Source organism: Erythranthe guttata, chromosome 4 (assembly GCF_056151865.1).
Source record: "Erythranthe guttata isolate IM_541 chromosome 4, IM_541, whole genome shotgun sequence".
Taxonomy (NCBI): Eukaryota; Viridiplantae; Streptophyta; class Magnoliopsida; order Lamiales; family Phrymaceae; genus Erythranthe; species Erythranthe guttata.
In genome coordinates, this window is record NC_142536.1 from 479,938 (window position 1) to 494,818 (window position 14,881).

Below are 14,881 nucleotides of genomic sequence, written 5' to 3' on the forward strand. Positions count from 1 at the left end.
CCGATCCAACACTACCCATGTGATGTGTGGTTATGTACACCAGCAATTTGTCTCAAATCAAACCCCCCATGTGGATACGTACCCTTCTCTATAATTTACTATATTCATTTTTATTATTATTATCATCTACTACTTAAATTTCATATAATTAAATACACTACAATTATAATGCCAAAATCTAATAGTAGCAAGAAATATGAATTAACACAAAGTTCTTAATTATTCCACACTGTAATCGAAATATAAATTGATAATAGCAAGAAAGCATCAAGAGTTCTATTGGATCAAATTTCAAAACGATTCTACACATAAATAATGAAGAACTTGGATTACATCAACTTAATTAATTATTTATGGGTACGTGCTAATTAATTAATTAATTATATTGAGCAGCAATCGTAATTCATAACGGAATAATTAAATAGAAAAATTACAACATAATCCGAAAACAATATAAGATCATCAAGATAAAGTGATCCATCATCACCGGATTAATTATAGCATTCTCCCATATACATATATGAAGAAGCTTTTTTCCATGGAAGAAGAGAAGATGGGGGAACGAGATCATAAACTATACATAAAAAGCTTAGCTGAATAATATAATAAATAATTAAAAATATTCAAATTTGGATTTTTTCACCTGGACGAAATGGGGTTGAGATTTCTAGTGAAACCGGTGAAAGCGCCATAACTCTTGGAGCTGAAACCCAGGCAGCCCAATAGCCCCTGTCTGTAGGGTAGAAACGTCTTTTTCTTCATCTCCTCCGCCTGAGCTCTGTTTGCTGTGTAGTGCAACTCGTGTGCTGACGGCGGAACACGGCGTCTCCATACGCCGTTAGTTGGTTTTCCTGCTGCCCGGACTTTCCGTCCGCTCCTCGTCTCGTCGCGCGAGGACGACGGCGATAGAACCGGCGACGGAGATGATTTCTTCTTGTCCTTCGCCGGAGAGAACGAAATCGTCGACCAGAACCTCTCCTTTGTGTTAATGGCTCTACCCTCGCTTTTGCTCCTGTGGAGAAGATCCTTCAGGAATATCCATTTCTTCGAGTTCCTCCCCGACGACGACGACCGCGACGATGACGCTGAGCACGACGGCGTCGTTTCATTGGACTCGTTTTCCTTCGCTTCGTTAGAAGAGGAGGCGGCGGTGGCGGCAGCAGCGGCGGCTCTAAGCCCTTGCCAGCCGTGCTCCCCGCCGGAGCGAAACGGCGACATAGATCTGGCTTTCCGGTGAGAGTATTTAGTAGTACGAACCCTCAGATCTCTGCCTCTAACATTCGCATCCTCATTGTACAGATCCACAAATTGGGAAGCAACATGATCGTGTGGTCTCTGCAAGTGAGATGACAGCTTCATGGGTCGGATCTGACCGTTATAGAACAGTTCGTCGGCCGAAATCATGGACCCGTTTCCACCCGACCCGGTGGGTGAGAACCTGGAAGAGAACTCGAACTCGAACGAACCCGAATCGGAAGATAGAAACACAGTCTCGTATTCGGAGGACGACGATTTCAGTTTCTCGTTGGAGAGAATGTAATGCATTGGGCTGGCCGGAGCACTGAAGAAATAACCGCCGGACGGCGCGTGTCCGGGGCTGGACGGAGCGCTGACGAATGGGGTGGAGCACGTGCTGTCAATATCCTCACTGTAGCGCGGCGGCTCGGCGGCGGAGGAAACGCCATCCACGGCGGTGATATGGTCAGAGAGAGGCATTATTGGAGAGAGAAGAGGGAGAGAGAAAACATGGGGTAAGGGTTTTAGTGAGAGAAAGTCTGTGAATAGACTGACTAATCTTGTTGGACACGCAATTATTGTACGCTGGAGCAGAGAGCAGCAGCGTTCTGAGCGAGGAGGAGGGGCACTACACTACTGCCATGTTTGGCTCTTCTCTTTTTCTTTTATTTTCTTTTGTTTTTGTTTTAATATTTATTTTATTTTCCTATTTTCACGGAAAAAATAAAATTAATTAAATTTACTTTATACGTGTAGGGCTTGTCACTTGGGCTACTTTTAAGCGTAGCGACAGTGATCCAAAAGGACGGATAAGCCCCTTCTTTAATTTCATGTTTGGGCATATTTGGTAAACGTGTTGCCACACACATTAAAGATTGATGGTTTTTTATCTCACCAGGCCCAACTCTATAAAATTAACTCGTTTTATTGTGTGATTTTTACACCAAAATTTAATGGTTTCATTCAATTTAATCCAATTAATCCATTACTTACATGAATGATTACTTTTCATTTGTAGATTGATTTGCATGAATTTACTATGGGACTATACTAAATAATTTATAATTGGATTCCATACCGAACAAAATTAAAATAATATTTCGTCCATGAAAGCCGCAGTGGAACAGCTGAGAATTTACAAGCCGAGCCGACCATCATAATAAATCATAATGAAGACGTGGCGGCACGTGACTTCTGGTTCTTGTCACAATTCCCCAAGCTTGATGCTCGCGCTCCATTGTTTTTAGTTACAGAACCACTGAACCACAGTTCCACTATCATTTATTTAATTACTATTATTATTATTTCTTTATTATCAGATAAAAAATAGCTGGACTATGTACCAATATTTGGTATTCTGGGCCTGATAACGTGAAATCTTTCTTATTTCAATTTGGTTCATTTATTTAATCAGTTTTTTATTATAAGCCCAATGATAAAGTTTGAATGGAATTTTGATCCTTTCGGAATTAGAATGTTCATCAGCGCATATTAATTGTAGTATTTCAATTTGGAATACTCTTTCACAGGCCCATTAATTTTTGTAACCTTCAGTCCAAATAGTTAGCCCAATAACTTGCAAATTGTAAACTACCGTTAAGCATTGGTCGTGTATGATCAACTCGAACTAGAAAATGTCGGCAAAATAATTCAAATTTGGTAACAATTTCAATAATAAATCATGACTAGCTTCATAATACAAATATAACTATTATGTTTATTTATTTAATGTTATTCTATAAGTTTTTGTATAAATATTTGTTTAACTTATGTCATTTTATGTTAAAATTTTTAAAAGAAGAAATTTCGCAACGCTGATCTCAAATCTAGAGGAATTAACTTAAAGCACAATCTCATTTATTTTCGTTTAAATATTTTACATTGAAAAAATCACATTTTATATATATATATATATATTTTGAATTTTATCAATTATTTTACTTTCCCAAAGTCAAATGTAAATACTAATCTTTTTTTTTTTTGAATGTAAATACTAATTTGAGAGGGGCCTAATAAAGGAAAGGCCCAAAGTACCTCACAATTATGGAAAATAAATAGAAAAAAATTATAAAAAAAAATATATATAGAAAGGTTTAGGGCTTTAGGCTATATGAAACAGAGAGTGCGACCGCAGTTTAATATAGAGAGGATAGTCCTTTAAAGTCAGGGAACGATTGCCTCTTCCCGCTTTTAACTACAAACACACCCCCTCGAACAATCAATTATTCCTCAGTTTATGCTACGAAGCAACATTTCTCAAACCCTAGGCAGAATTACAATCCAATCTTCAGTAATTGACTGCAAAAAAAAAGCCGAGATGAAATATGTTTTGGTTACCGGCGGCGTGGTGAGCGGCCTCGGCAAAGGCGTCACCGCCAGCAGCATCGGCGTTGTGCTCAAAGCCTGTGGCCTCCGCGTCACCTCCATTAAAATTGGTCTGTGTGTGGTGTTTTTTTTTTTGAATCCTTACTTTTTTTTCTACCTGGCCTTTATTTGGACCTAGGAGGATTTATTAACATTAGAAGAATTTTTCATTTGTTTAGGGGAAGACGAAAGAAAAGCTTCTGATAACGTAATTGCATGATGCATTTGTTTATTAATTATTTCATTCTTTTTATGTAAGACATTCAGATACTTATGAAACAGTCACGAAACTGATGATTATTTTAGAATTTTCGTTTTGTTTTTATTCAATTTGGAGTTAGTTGATTGCCTCAATTTTTATTTGTGTGGATTGTTGGATTTGTTCATGTTCACATATAATATTCCTTTGCTTTATTTTTTATGATTAATTTACTTGTATCCGGAACTGTGAATTGAGCGGATTGGTTTTGGCATCACACATTTCGCATTAATTTAGCTTATGGATATTATTCTGTTATGTTTTATGAAGATGAATTTGAAATTTTACATTATATTTTGTTGATACATCTATTCTTTTCACTCTGCCAGATCCTTATTTGAACATTGATGCTGGCACAATGTCTCCATTTGAGCATGGGGAGGTTTTTGTTCTTGATGATGGCGGAGAGGTATTGTTCTCTCTTTTTTTGCCTCTTATGCAGAAATAATTTATTCATTTCAATTTTGTATTATGCCGTATTACAAATTTAACCTAGTTGTTGTCTCCCATTAAAATTGACAAAATATAAGTGGTAATTTTTAAGCGGGATCTAAGTCTATGGTGCTTTTGACTTCAAGCTCTCTTTATACTCAACATGCACGATGATAGCTATTTTGTTTTGCTTAAAATTGAAGTATTGCTCTCTGCTTATTTTTGAAATCTGCATGTATGTACATATGTTATTGGAACTACGTCGCAAATTTGAGAAACAACTCTGGACTGTACGAGTTTTTCTTGTGTAGATATTCAGTGATTCTTTTGAGCTTATTTATGTGTTGCGGAGCTACTACTTCAAACTTTTTTTATTATCTCAAACTCTTCAACTTTTTGTAATAGGTGGATCTGGATTTAGGTAACTATGAACGTTTTCTGGATTTGAAATTAACTAGAGATAACAATATCACTACAGGGAAGATATATCAGGTACTTCAGTTTCTATATACCTAGTGCATACAATTATAATCTATTTTTTTGTAAGGCACTTACTTTGTGGTTCCTTTGTTAGTCTGTGCTCGAAAAGGAACGGCAAGGAGATTATCTTGGGAAGACTGTGCAGGTTGTGATAAAATTATATTTCTTATTTTGTCTTTAGGAAATGACACTTATTGTTGTGCTTTGGTTTTCATTTCTGGTTTGAGTCCAGGTGGTTCCTCACATTACTGATGCCATTAAGAATTGGATCGAGACAGTATCTATCATTCCTGTGGATGGGAAAGAAGGTCCCGCAGATGTCTGCGTTATAGAATTGGGAGGGACCGTAGGTAAAAGTTCGCCTGATGGAAAACTTCCTATCAAGACCTTTGACACATCTAGAACCTTTATTTGTTTCTGCTCAATAGTCCCAATTATTGAGTCCCAATTGTTTCCATGTCAGGGGATATTGAGTCAATGCCGTTCATTGAAGCTCTGCGGCAGCTACTCTTCTCTGTCGGTAAAGTTGCATCACTATGTGCATCTTAGAACATGATGTATATGTTTCCGAGATTCATCCTTTTCTGTTTAGTGCTTTATCGTCTTGGGTTTCTTGACTATGTTGTGCTGTTCTTCGGAATGACTAATGTCTGAGCCTTATTTTTTTGCTTTCTGGAGATATTTTAATTTATGTTTTTTTGCCAGATTTAATTTTTTCTGCTTTTTCATCGCATTATTGGTTATATATAGTGCCCATAAATTTATTTACGTGTTGTTATTTGTTGCCAATGATAACAGAAAGGATTACGAGTCTCTGTCCCTTGACCTAATATGTGTCTAGGGAAGCTTGTAATCTATTCATTGCCCTTTACCATTTTTCACTTTTGGGTTTTTTCCCTTGTACAGGACAAAATAATTTCTGTCTGATTCATGTCAGTCTTATACCTGTTCTTGGCGTTGTTGGTGAGCAAGTAATATTCCGTCCCTCCTATTTTGAATTTGCAGTTATATAATTTGCGCAGCATTAACATTTATATAAATTACGTGTATGTCAAATTCCTGTCTCATACATGCCGGTCTCTGCAGAAAACTAAGCCCACGCAGCATAGCGTGCGGGAATTGAGAGCATTAGGCTTGACTCCTCATTTTTTGGCTTGCCGTTCAGCGGAGGTACATCATTCACGTGCAATACCTTTTCTTAGGGAAAGTATGTAAATAATTCAGATAAAAACTGACTAGAGAAAATATATAAATAATTGAAGATTAAATTGATTAGAAAACAGATCATATATTATTTCCTTTTCATCCTATGTTGATGCTCCATTTTGATGGACCAGAAATATCTTCTCTGTAATAATCTTTTCAGGTTTTAAACAATAAAACTTTGAGCTTCAGCCTTGGTGTTATGAGTGGAAGGATTTCATTATTTATTTATTTATTTATTTTATTGTGCAGCCTTTGTTTGAAAGTACAAGGCAGAAACTGTCTCAGTTTTGCCATGTCCCTGTAAGTTGTTATTTGCAATGCCTGTTTTGCATCATACAATACTTGCTGCTTTTTCTGTCCTTTTTCTATTCTTATCTACCTATGTTGATTCACCTAGGTTGGCAATATCCTTAATATCCATGATGTTCCAAATATTTGGCACATTCCTCTTCTGCTTCGGGTGTGTATTCTTTGTCCGTAAACTTGGACGCAATCTCAATACTAAACTCTATGAAGATCTTTATTCTTTAATCTGCCATTTCATACTTTTTTCCAGAACCAAAATGCACACGATGCCATTCTAAGACACTTGGAGTTATTCAGGTAAGTTGTATTCTGCTCTTCTAGCTTCTCATCTAACATTTTACTCGTCTCTGTTATCCTTCAAAAGTCACATGATGATGTTAATACAAGCTTGAATAAGGTCTAAGTTTTTTATGCTCGCATCAAAACTTATACATAAACATGAATTAATCTGTAGAATAATTGAAATGAATCTTCCTAAGATAAAAATGTGGATGAGTGCTTTCATGACATGTTGGTGAATGTTCTGTTTCAGTGTTGCCAAAACTCCTAATTTAGAAGAATGGACCGGAAGGGCTGAGATTTTTGACAGCCTCACAAACTCTGTTAGTGTCCAACTACTTCTTGTACGCTTCTCTCATTACTTTTTTTATTTCAGAAGTAAGAATTTATGGCTGGTATTTCAGGTAAGAATTGCAATGGTGGGGAAGTATGTTGGGATGGCAGATTCTTACCTATCTGTTGTGAAGGTGAGAAAATACTTTTTATATGTTTTTTCTATGAAGCCACCAATAATGTACTGCTTTATCTGTATCAATTTGCGGTAAAAGTGTGCTTAGTTCGATTTAAACTCCTCTAAATAATCCATGCAGAATTATCCATGGTGATATTTCTTGGGCGTCTTTTGTCTCTTTGGCTATCCTTTTACAATGTAAAATAAAATTGTTGAAACACAGCACCCCTGGCACAACGATAAAAAAAATCTTATTTTTGCCTATTTTGATTACATATTTTTGTTATACCTGACATTTGACGAATCACCATTCACCACCATTCATAAACTAAACTTCCGTAATAATTTATTTATTTTCTGATGAGAAACTTACTGTTGTTCGTTTGGCAGTCTCTTTTGCATGCTTGCATCGCTAGTTCCTTGAAGCCAGCAATTGATTGGATTGCAGCTTCAGATCTTGAAGATGAGAGTGCAAAATCTGTAAATGCTCAATATTTTACTTAATTGTGATATTTCCCATTATTGATCTAAGAACCATATGTGTCTTAAGAGTCAACTCATACTTTTTTCCCAGACACCAGAAGCTCATGCTACAGCTTGGAGGACTCTTCGGGTAATGATCCCATCCTGGTTTTCTATCTTATCTTTTTTGCTTTTGTAATATGAAGGTGACCAGTTTCTCAAACTCCCTTGGTTTTGAGATTTTATACTTTCTATTCAAGTATTTCTTTGTACGTGTTGCAAGTTTATCTGATAACAAACCAATCTATATTTTTAGAATGCTGCATGTGTCTTGGTTCCTGGTGGGTTTGGTGATCGGGGTGTGAAAGGAATGATCTTGGCAGCAAAATATGCCAGGGAGAACAAAGTCCCATATCTTGGGATATGTTTGGGCATGCAAATATCTGTGATCGAGATAGCGAGAAATGTAAGATGTGTCTTTTTATAATAGACAGCCTTTTCTTATGATCAATTGTGGACTACATACATTTTTCTTGATATATATACAGGTTTTGGGCTTAGAGAGGGCAAACAGCACTGAGTTTGATGATCGCACCCCCGACCCCGTTGTGATTTTCATGCCAGAGGTAGTTTGTCACTCACATTTGAAGATATATTACTTTTAGAAGTATTTACCTCGTTTGATCACTGACATGTTCTTTAACACATTTCTTCAGGGTTCAAAAACGCACATGGGAAGCACAATGAGACTTGGTAGTCGAAAAACGTTAGTACAGACTCCAGATTGTATAACTGCTAAGCTGTAAGTGAACTGTCTCTTTTTTCGCAATAAATGATTTTGTTTCTATAAGATTACCAAACCTCTACTATCTGGGCCAAACTTTTATGCTTGCAATTTTTTTCGTACATGAAATATGCTGAGGCTTCTTATTTTCCCATAGGTACCACAACTCGGAGTATGTGGATGAACGGCATAGGCACAGATATGAGGTTTTCATTAATAAATAAAAAATATTGGATTTACTTATCTTTATATTTCGTACTTGCAAACACATCTCATTTCGTGTCAATTGCTATAGGTGAACCCTGACATGGTTAGCATCTTGGAAGAATCTGGCTTGAAATTTGTTGGGAAGGATGAAACTGGAAAACGAATGGAGGTTGGCTTAACCTGCATGTCTTTCAATTACTCTCTTACAATTATAGCTGTCCTAATTTGTGGTTGATTTATTATGATATTCACTAAACCGACATATCAGAAATTCAATCTGCAAATCTCTCTCTTATATCTGTAGATTTTGGAGCTCAAAGATCATCCTTTTTATGTGGGAGTTCAGTTTCATCCAGAATATAAGTCCCGCCCTGGGAGACCCTCTCCTCTATTTTTAGGTAAAGGTTCTCGATAGTTAGGCTGCCGGTAAAAATGTGCTTAAATGGAATTTCATCATATGTTGTATTATTGCATTTAAATTTTCAGGTTTCATTTTGGCGGCAATTGGAAAATTAGAACCGTATCTCCAAAACCCTCGAAATGGAAGACTGTAGGATCGCTGCAGACCGCAGTTGACGAAAACGGTAGTTGCCAAATGACCCTATTAGTATTTCCTTGTAATTATAATAGCAGTACTTATATTTCATTCTTACAAGGTTTGGGAATTTAATAACCAGCAATAATATTACTGAAATGTATTCAGGGATGGCAGGAAATCAGGAAGGAACTCGATGGGGACGAAGAATCAATTTTGTGGTGCTTTTGAAAGATCTGCATATGTTTTGATTCGGCCAACAAAACTTGTTTTCGTCGTGAGATTTGGCCGAAATAATTTATGTTTCTTTCATGTGTGAGAGACTTTACCCTAAATAATTTAGATTTTTTATTGCAAATTGTAAGTATACTACTACTATTACTAGTCATGGATCTTTGGCTAGTTTTGCAGTGAGTGCAAGTGCATGCAGCACTAGAGACTCTGTTTGAACTAAATTATATTTCCTACCTAGTTATGCTGATACTTCATGTTTATATTTCCTTAGATTTTGTTAGGCTTCGCTGGGAAGCACAAGTCAACTTGACCATAATAAGATATTTTTCCCCCCAAAGTATTATGCATTTTGCAAATTCAACTTCTATAGCTAATATCAAGTGCAAAATGAACCGAAAAAAGTCCGTGTTTCTTCTTCATCCACCAAAAATGACGTAACGTGAAATAAACGAGTTGGAATGCACAAAAATAGATCAATAGATACATACAATTTGAATACTAATATACTCTTTTAATCGAAGAAATATCCCTTTGCAGCTTCATTTGCTCGTAAAACTTAGCAATAAACATCTCAGCCTTGACGTCAATCGCCTCATCGTAATACTCTTCCTCTTCAACAAAATCATCACTATCCTCACACCACACATGACTGTTTTCATCATAATAATCTTCATCACAATCGAAATCCACCTGCGGCTTTACAATGCACGGCATCTTGAAGCGCAACGAAGAACAAGGCCTGTGCATTTTGACGTGTACTACGGGAGTGTCCTCGAACGAGAACTCCCTGTCACCGTAAACGAGGGCCCCACGGTGGTGGTCGTCCGAGTCTGTTACCTTCTTTATTATTCTTGTGATTACTCTTAAATTGATGATGTGCCTGTTTTTGAAGATACCTCCTTTTTTGGCCCATTGGAGCGATAACCGCAGAATGTTCCAACCTCCTCTAACTGAGCTCTTTTTCCACATTTTTGTTGGCTTTTCTTGCATGTGTATCAACTTTTTTTTCTTTTTTTTTTCTTTTTTCTTTAATGTTTTTGAGAGAGAATAAATAGTGTCGGAAATGGTAGGTTGAGAGAAGGATGTTTGCCTTTTGATGAGAAGTGGGAAATGTGAGGGGGTATTTATATAGAGAATGGAATTTGTTAGTTGTTAAACGTTACGCGGTATGGAGATAAATTGTGGGTTTTTTTTCTTTATGTTGGTTTGTGGGGCGGTGTACTAGGCAGTCCGCGGGACTTTGTGTTTTTACCAGGGTGCCCCTGTCTCATTTCAGATTATTACTTATGCCGCCATACTGAACAAGGGCATTCTTGGACATATAGAAATGGAGCAAATGATTGGGAGAAATGGCCGCAATTGTTTGGCCAGCTAAGCACGGTTTGGTTTGACGTAGCTTTCACATTATAGTTTATATTTGCAAGAAAAATCCCTGAAATGTAGGTTGATGAAGACTTGGCACAAGTAAACGTCTTAATATATGTTTTTATATTCTTTCTTTTTCACATTTTATTTTATTAAATTTATTATATAAATCTCATATTATTTTTTTCTTTCAACATTGCTGATTTTCTAAAGCAAAATTCTTACTTCAAATAATATTATATATTTATATTACAATTATAAAATCATAATCTGCAGTACGACACTACTGGCAACAACCAAATAAACGTTTGTAGATGCATGATTAATTTTTTAATTTTCAATATAAACAACTGTCAAATGTTGTGATTTAAAAAAAAATATAGAATATATATATATATGTAAAGGACAGCCGGGGTCAAAGGAAATTTAGCAGAAAGCGTGGTGCACCAATCCAAACAACACGCTTTTAAATATTATGTAACGTTTACTTTGAAGGAATCTTCCCATACAAGATTATGGTTCTTTTGGTTAATAATACGGAAGAATTTAAGGACTACGTTTCTTAAACATTATGATTTATTTTTATTTAATTACAAAAGAGAAGCAATAAATGATTTTGCTGCATATTGTACAAATAAAAATAAAATAAAAAATTAAATGAATATATATATATATATATATATATATATATATGAGGTCATGGTGCCACCGGGAATACAATGAAAACAGTGGATTTGTTCGACCCTACACCCGGTGAAAAACACCGGGTGGGTCTTCTGCTGTCATGTGTCTCTTTTTTGTATTTTATAATATATTCCCCGCTAGCGTTTACCTTTAGGAATTTTAGAAAAATAAAGCAAATGACACGTGGCAGCAGAAGACCCACCCAGTGTTTTTCACCGGGTGTAGGATCGAAGGAACCAAAACAGTGGAAGTGAACTGGCAAACTATGTCAGCAACTTCCATTCCTTGTTTGGTCCTACCTTTATTTCAACAAATTCTCGCCCATAATTTTTAAAATTATAATAATATACTTCCAATAGGTGAAATTCATCAGGTAACATATAAAAAATAAAAATAAAAATATATATATTTCATTATATATAAAAGAAAAAATCCGGGAAAAAAGGGGTGAAGGAGCAGCAAGTTGGCAACTTATCTAACAACCTAGCTATGATTATACGAACAATAGGCCAATGTATTTGACAACAGCTAATAATACTTCATTTACCAATCAGACTCCACCGGCTGGATTTTGATTTATAATTTTCATTTTCGAAGGAAGATTTCCAAAATATCTTAATTTATATTTATTTTTTATTTTATTTTCTAGGCCCAATAAAACAAGAAAAGGAAGGAAGTAAGTACCAAGTTTGGATGGCCCAACTACTAAAGGCCCAATCCCCTTTTAATATAGAAATGGGCCATTATACTTAATTAATTAGATGTAATTATGTACATAAATACTTTTATGACGCGCATAAGTTATCGAACATTAGTCATAAATCGTAACCATCTTATGACGACGGGCCAATTATAAACGTCGAGAAATCTCAAAAGACTATATTTCAGTGTAATTATGCAACTAACATAAAAAAATAAGTAAAATATATAAACTTCAATCATAAAATAAAAGGCACAACATATATATATATTCCATGAGTCAAATTATATTTGACATGAATATAGTACATAGTGTTATCCAAATTTCATGGGGGTGTGAAACATTACATGGAGATGGAATTCAACAATAGCAATGACAAAAATGGTTTGGTGGTTTGTGTTTGAAAACTTTGCAATATCCACCTTTAGAGCACTCACTATTTAAGCACAATTGGTTGCACTTTGGGTCATCTTGTATTGGATTACATTCTCCGATGTGGTTGTCGTAGCAGCACGCCAATTTGTCCTCGTCTCCACAAACACGTTTTATATCCGATGATGCCGACGATAATACAATAAACACGCTTATTACAAGGAACATTATCGGCAAAAACTTAACACTCCCCATGTTTATGTTTTTGCTTTTCCTCTAATTTTTTTTTTTTTTTTGTATTATAATTCATAATAATAATAATCCATTTTTATAAGCATAAATTCATACCTAATACTAGGGGTGTAAATGAGACGAGCCGGCTCGCGAGCTTCCGAAGCTTGCTCGAAAAAAGCTCGTACTCGAGCTCGAAAAATCGAGCTCGAGCTCGAGCTCACGAGCCCGAGCTTTTCGATGAGTCGAGCTCGAGCTTCATTTCAGTTGTTCGACAGCTCGCGAGCAGGCTCGCGAGCTTTACCTTTTCTCTATATTTTAATATATATTAATAATATATAATAATAGATATTATTAATAATAAATAAAAAAAGAATTATATTACTTTTTTAATTGAAAAAATAAATTTGATGGATGAATTTTTTATTGTGCCGAGCTCGAGCTCGAGCTCGGGCTCGGGCTCGTTTCGTATACGAGCTCGAGCTAAGACTTATAGGCTCCTCGAGTTCGAGCTCGAGCTCGAGCCTTGGCGAGCTCGAGCTCGAGCTCACGAAATAATGTGAGCTCGGCTCGAGCTCGGCTCGTTTACACCCCTACCTAATACACATACATACATAGAGAATTAAGGACTTCCAATCGTATGTACTGTTGGTGCACAATATTTTAACCCTATAATTCCCGCGAAAACTACTTTGGACCATTCAATTTTTTGCTTCTACCAAAACCAACCTCAGAGGATTACAGATATTACAGTTATGCCATTCACTATTTTACCCCTCGTATCATTTAGCTTGATTGTACGCTTTTGGAGGCATATTAAGTTGGGGTTACATGGGGTATATGGTAATTTACAAATAAAATTCAGTAGCCATATATTTATATCTTAGTATATATATAAATATGGAGGGCAAAAGGGAGTTTGAAAGCCTCGCCCCATAAGCTTCTCTCCCTACCTCTACCCTGCTATTTGCAGGTAGAGGCTTCCGCAGAAAAACGCAATACACACACTTACTGTGTGTAACGGAAAAGAGAAAGATACGTACAATTTTGGAAAAATAATGACGGAATCCATGCCGGAAAATGACGTCAATGTAGGTGAATTGGATGCACATGTTGCCTCTGACAAGACATCCGTCGCCGCCGATGATGGCAAGCCGCCGCTGGTCAACGCGGAGAGAAAGAAGAAAAAGAGCGGAGCCTTCGGCATTTTCCGGGCGGCGCTGCTAATGCTGCGTAAACGGCCGGGGGAGAAAAAGGCGGCGAAGAAAACGGCATCCAAACAGAAAAGTACGGCTTCAAACGGCAGTTGGGCGAAGCTAGTTGGATCTATGCGCCCCTTGAGCGGCCTGCAGGAATCCCCTGCGTCGCCGCCGCATCAGCCATCGCCCGCCGCCGCCGAAGATGAGGAAACAAACCCCCCGCAGAAGCAGGCGTCGGCCGTCGCTGACAAAGGCGCAATTGAGGATGAAGAAACAATTCCGGCGCATAAATCGGCGTCGGCGTCACCGGATCCGGCAGAAATCAGCAGAGAGGAGACAATATCGGCGGCGTCTCCGGCGGCATCTTCATCATCATCATCATCGTCACGCGGCACGATGAGCCAGTACGCATCGGCGGCGAGCCTTCGAGATCTGTATAACAGCAGCGACGATGAAGAGGAAGAAGAAGAAGATCCAGATGAGGTGTTCGACGCGATAACAGGAGATGAAATGATTGACGCAAAGGCCGAGGAATTCATCGCTCAATTTTACAAACAAATTCAACTCCAAAACACTGCCAAATCTCACCACCACCATTATTACAGGGGAATTTAATTTACTTTAATTTATAATATATATATATCTGATAAACATGATTATCCTACTAATTAATATAATTAATTATCTGGAACTGTGACGTAGGAAGTTTTTGCTTTTTGTGATTTTGAATTTTACTTTTTCTTTTTTTCTGTTCTTTGAGGTGCAAATGACACTAAAAAGGATAGTTTCTATCTTTGCTTATGAAGTTGCATTTTATTTTAATTTATTTTACAGTGCAAGTTAGTTAATTGATTTACCAATGGGGAAATGCCTAACATACATTCACCATGGTTTATATTGAAATTAAAGGATATAAGAAACTGCGTAATAATCAATTAATTAATTTCATTAAATTATTTAAATTAACTAGAATGCTGAATGCATGTTCAGAAAAAGATGATGGCTGGCACGTTTATGACAGATTATGGTGACATTCTTCATGCTCATGAATCGTGACATCATTAAAAAGTCTTTTCAAATTATTTCCAAGCTTTT

At 36.7% G+C, this 14,881-nt stretch overlaps 4 protein-coding genes across 7 annotated transcripts; 2 read left to right on the forward strand and 2 right to left on the reverse strand.

Moving 5' to 3' along the window:
• Positions 1 to 289: 289 nt before the first annotated feature.
• On the reverse strand, positions 290 to 1,987 carry LOC105954896 (stress response NST1-like protein (DUF1645)). The gene has a single exon (XM_012978580.2). It carries the CDS (start codon positions 1,714 to 1,716, stop codon positions 640 to 642), a length of 1,077 nt encoding a protein of 358 aa, XP_012834034.2. The 5' UTR covers positions 1,717 to 1,987; the 3' UTR covers positions 290 to 639.
• A 1,276-nt stretch (positions 1,988 to 3,263) lies between these two features.
• On the forward strand, positions 3,264 to 9,456 carry LOC105954878 (CTP synthase family protein). 4 transcript variants are annotated; one of them, XM_012978564.2, is made up of 23 exons: positions 3,264 to 3,671; positions 4,189 to 4,268; positions 4,697 to 4,783; positions 4,866 to 4,916; positions 5,004 to 5,121; positions 5,235 to 5,291; positions 5,678 to 5,742; positions 5,858 to 5,941; positions 6,227 to 6,277; positions 6,375 to 6,437; positions 6,534 to 6,580; positions 6,816 to 6,885; positions 6,967 to 7,029; positions 7,404 to 7,493; positions 7,588 to 7,626; positions 7,792 to 7,941; positions 8,024 to 8,101; positions 8,192 to 8,277; positions 8,417 to 8,465; positions 8,555 to 8,635; positions 8,771 to 8,864; positions 8,953 to 9,050; positions 9,170 to 9,456. In XM_012978564.2, exons 1-22 carry the CDS (start codon positions 3,473 to 3,475, stop codon positions 9,018 to 9,020), a joined length of 1,770 nt encoding a protein of 589 aa, XP_012834018.1. In that variant the 5' UTR covers positions 3,264 to 3,472; the 3' UTR covers positions 9,021 to 9,050; positions 9,170 to 9,456. The 4 variants fall into 4 exon arrangements, with proteins under 4 accessions (XP_012834018.1, XP_088672270.1, XP_088672268.1 ...); XM_088816144.1 differs by having other exon boundaries at positions 3,344 to 3,671; positions 9,179 to 9,456; XM_088816142.1 differs by having other exon boundaries at positions 3,344 to 3,671; positions 6,816 to 7,029.
• A 167-nt stretch (positions 9,457 to 9,623) lies between these two features.
• LOC105954888 (uncharacterized) lies at positions 9,624 to 10,344 on the reverse strand. The gene has a single exon (XM_012978574.2). It carries the CDS (start codon positions 10,223 to 10,225, stop codon positions 9,734 to 9,736), a length of 492 nt encoding a protein of 163 aa, XP_012834028.2. The 5' UTR covers positions 10,226 to 10,344; the 3' UTR covers positions 9,624 to 9,733.
• A 3,133-nt stretch (positions 10,345 to 13,477) lies between these two features.
• Positions 13,478 to 14,616, forward strand: LOC105958023 (uncharacterized). The gene has a single exon (XM_012982024.2). The coding sequence runs from the start codon at positions 13,646 to 13,648 to the stop codon at positions 14,399 to 14,401; it is 756 nt and encodes a 251-aa protein (XP_012837478.2). The 5' UTR covers positions 13,478 to 13,645; the 3' UTR covers positions 14,402 to 14,616.
• The last annotated feature ends 265 nt before the right edge of the window (positions 14,617 to 14,881 follow it).

Excerpts from the sequence above, each read along its gene's own strand:
- LOC105954896 (XM_012978580.2), bottom strand. The coding sequence starts at position 1,716 with ATGCCTCTCTCTGACCATATCACCGCCGTGGATGGCGTTTCCTCCGCC.
- LOC105954878 (XM_088816142.1), top strand. The coding sequence starts at position 3,473 with ATGCTACGAAGCAACATTTCTCAAACCCTAGGCAGAATTACAATCCAA. Across the intron at positions 5,292-5,677 it reads GCAGCTACTCTTCTCTGTCG|GACAAAATAATTTCTGTCTG; the intron begins GTAAAGTTGCAT and ends TCCCTTGTACAG. Across the intron at positions 8,636-8,770 it reads AAACTGGAAAACGAATGGAG|ATTTTGGAGCTCAAAGATCA; the intron begins GTTGGCTTAACC and ends TTATATCTGTAG.
- LOC105954888 (XM_012978574.2), bottom strand. The coding sequence starts at position 10,225 with ATGCAAGAAAAGCCAACAAAAATGTGGAAAAAGAGCTCAGTTAGAGGA.
- LOC105958023 (XM_012982024.2), top strand. The coding sequence starts at position 13,646 with ATGACGGAATCCATGCCGGAAAATGACGTCAATGTAGGTGAATTGGAT.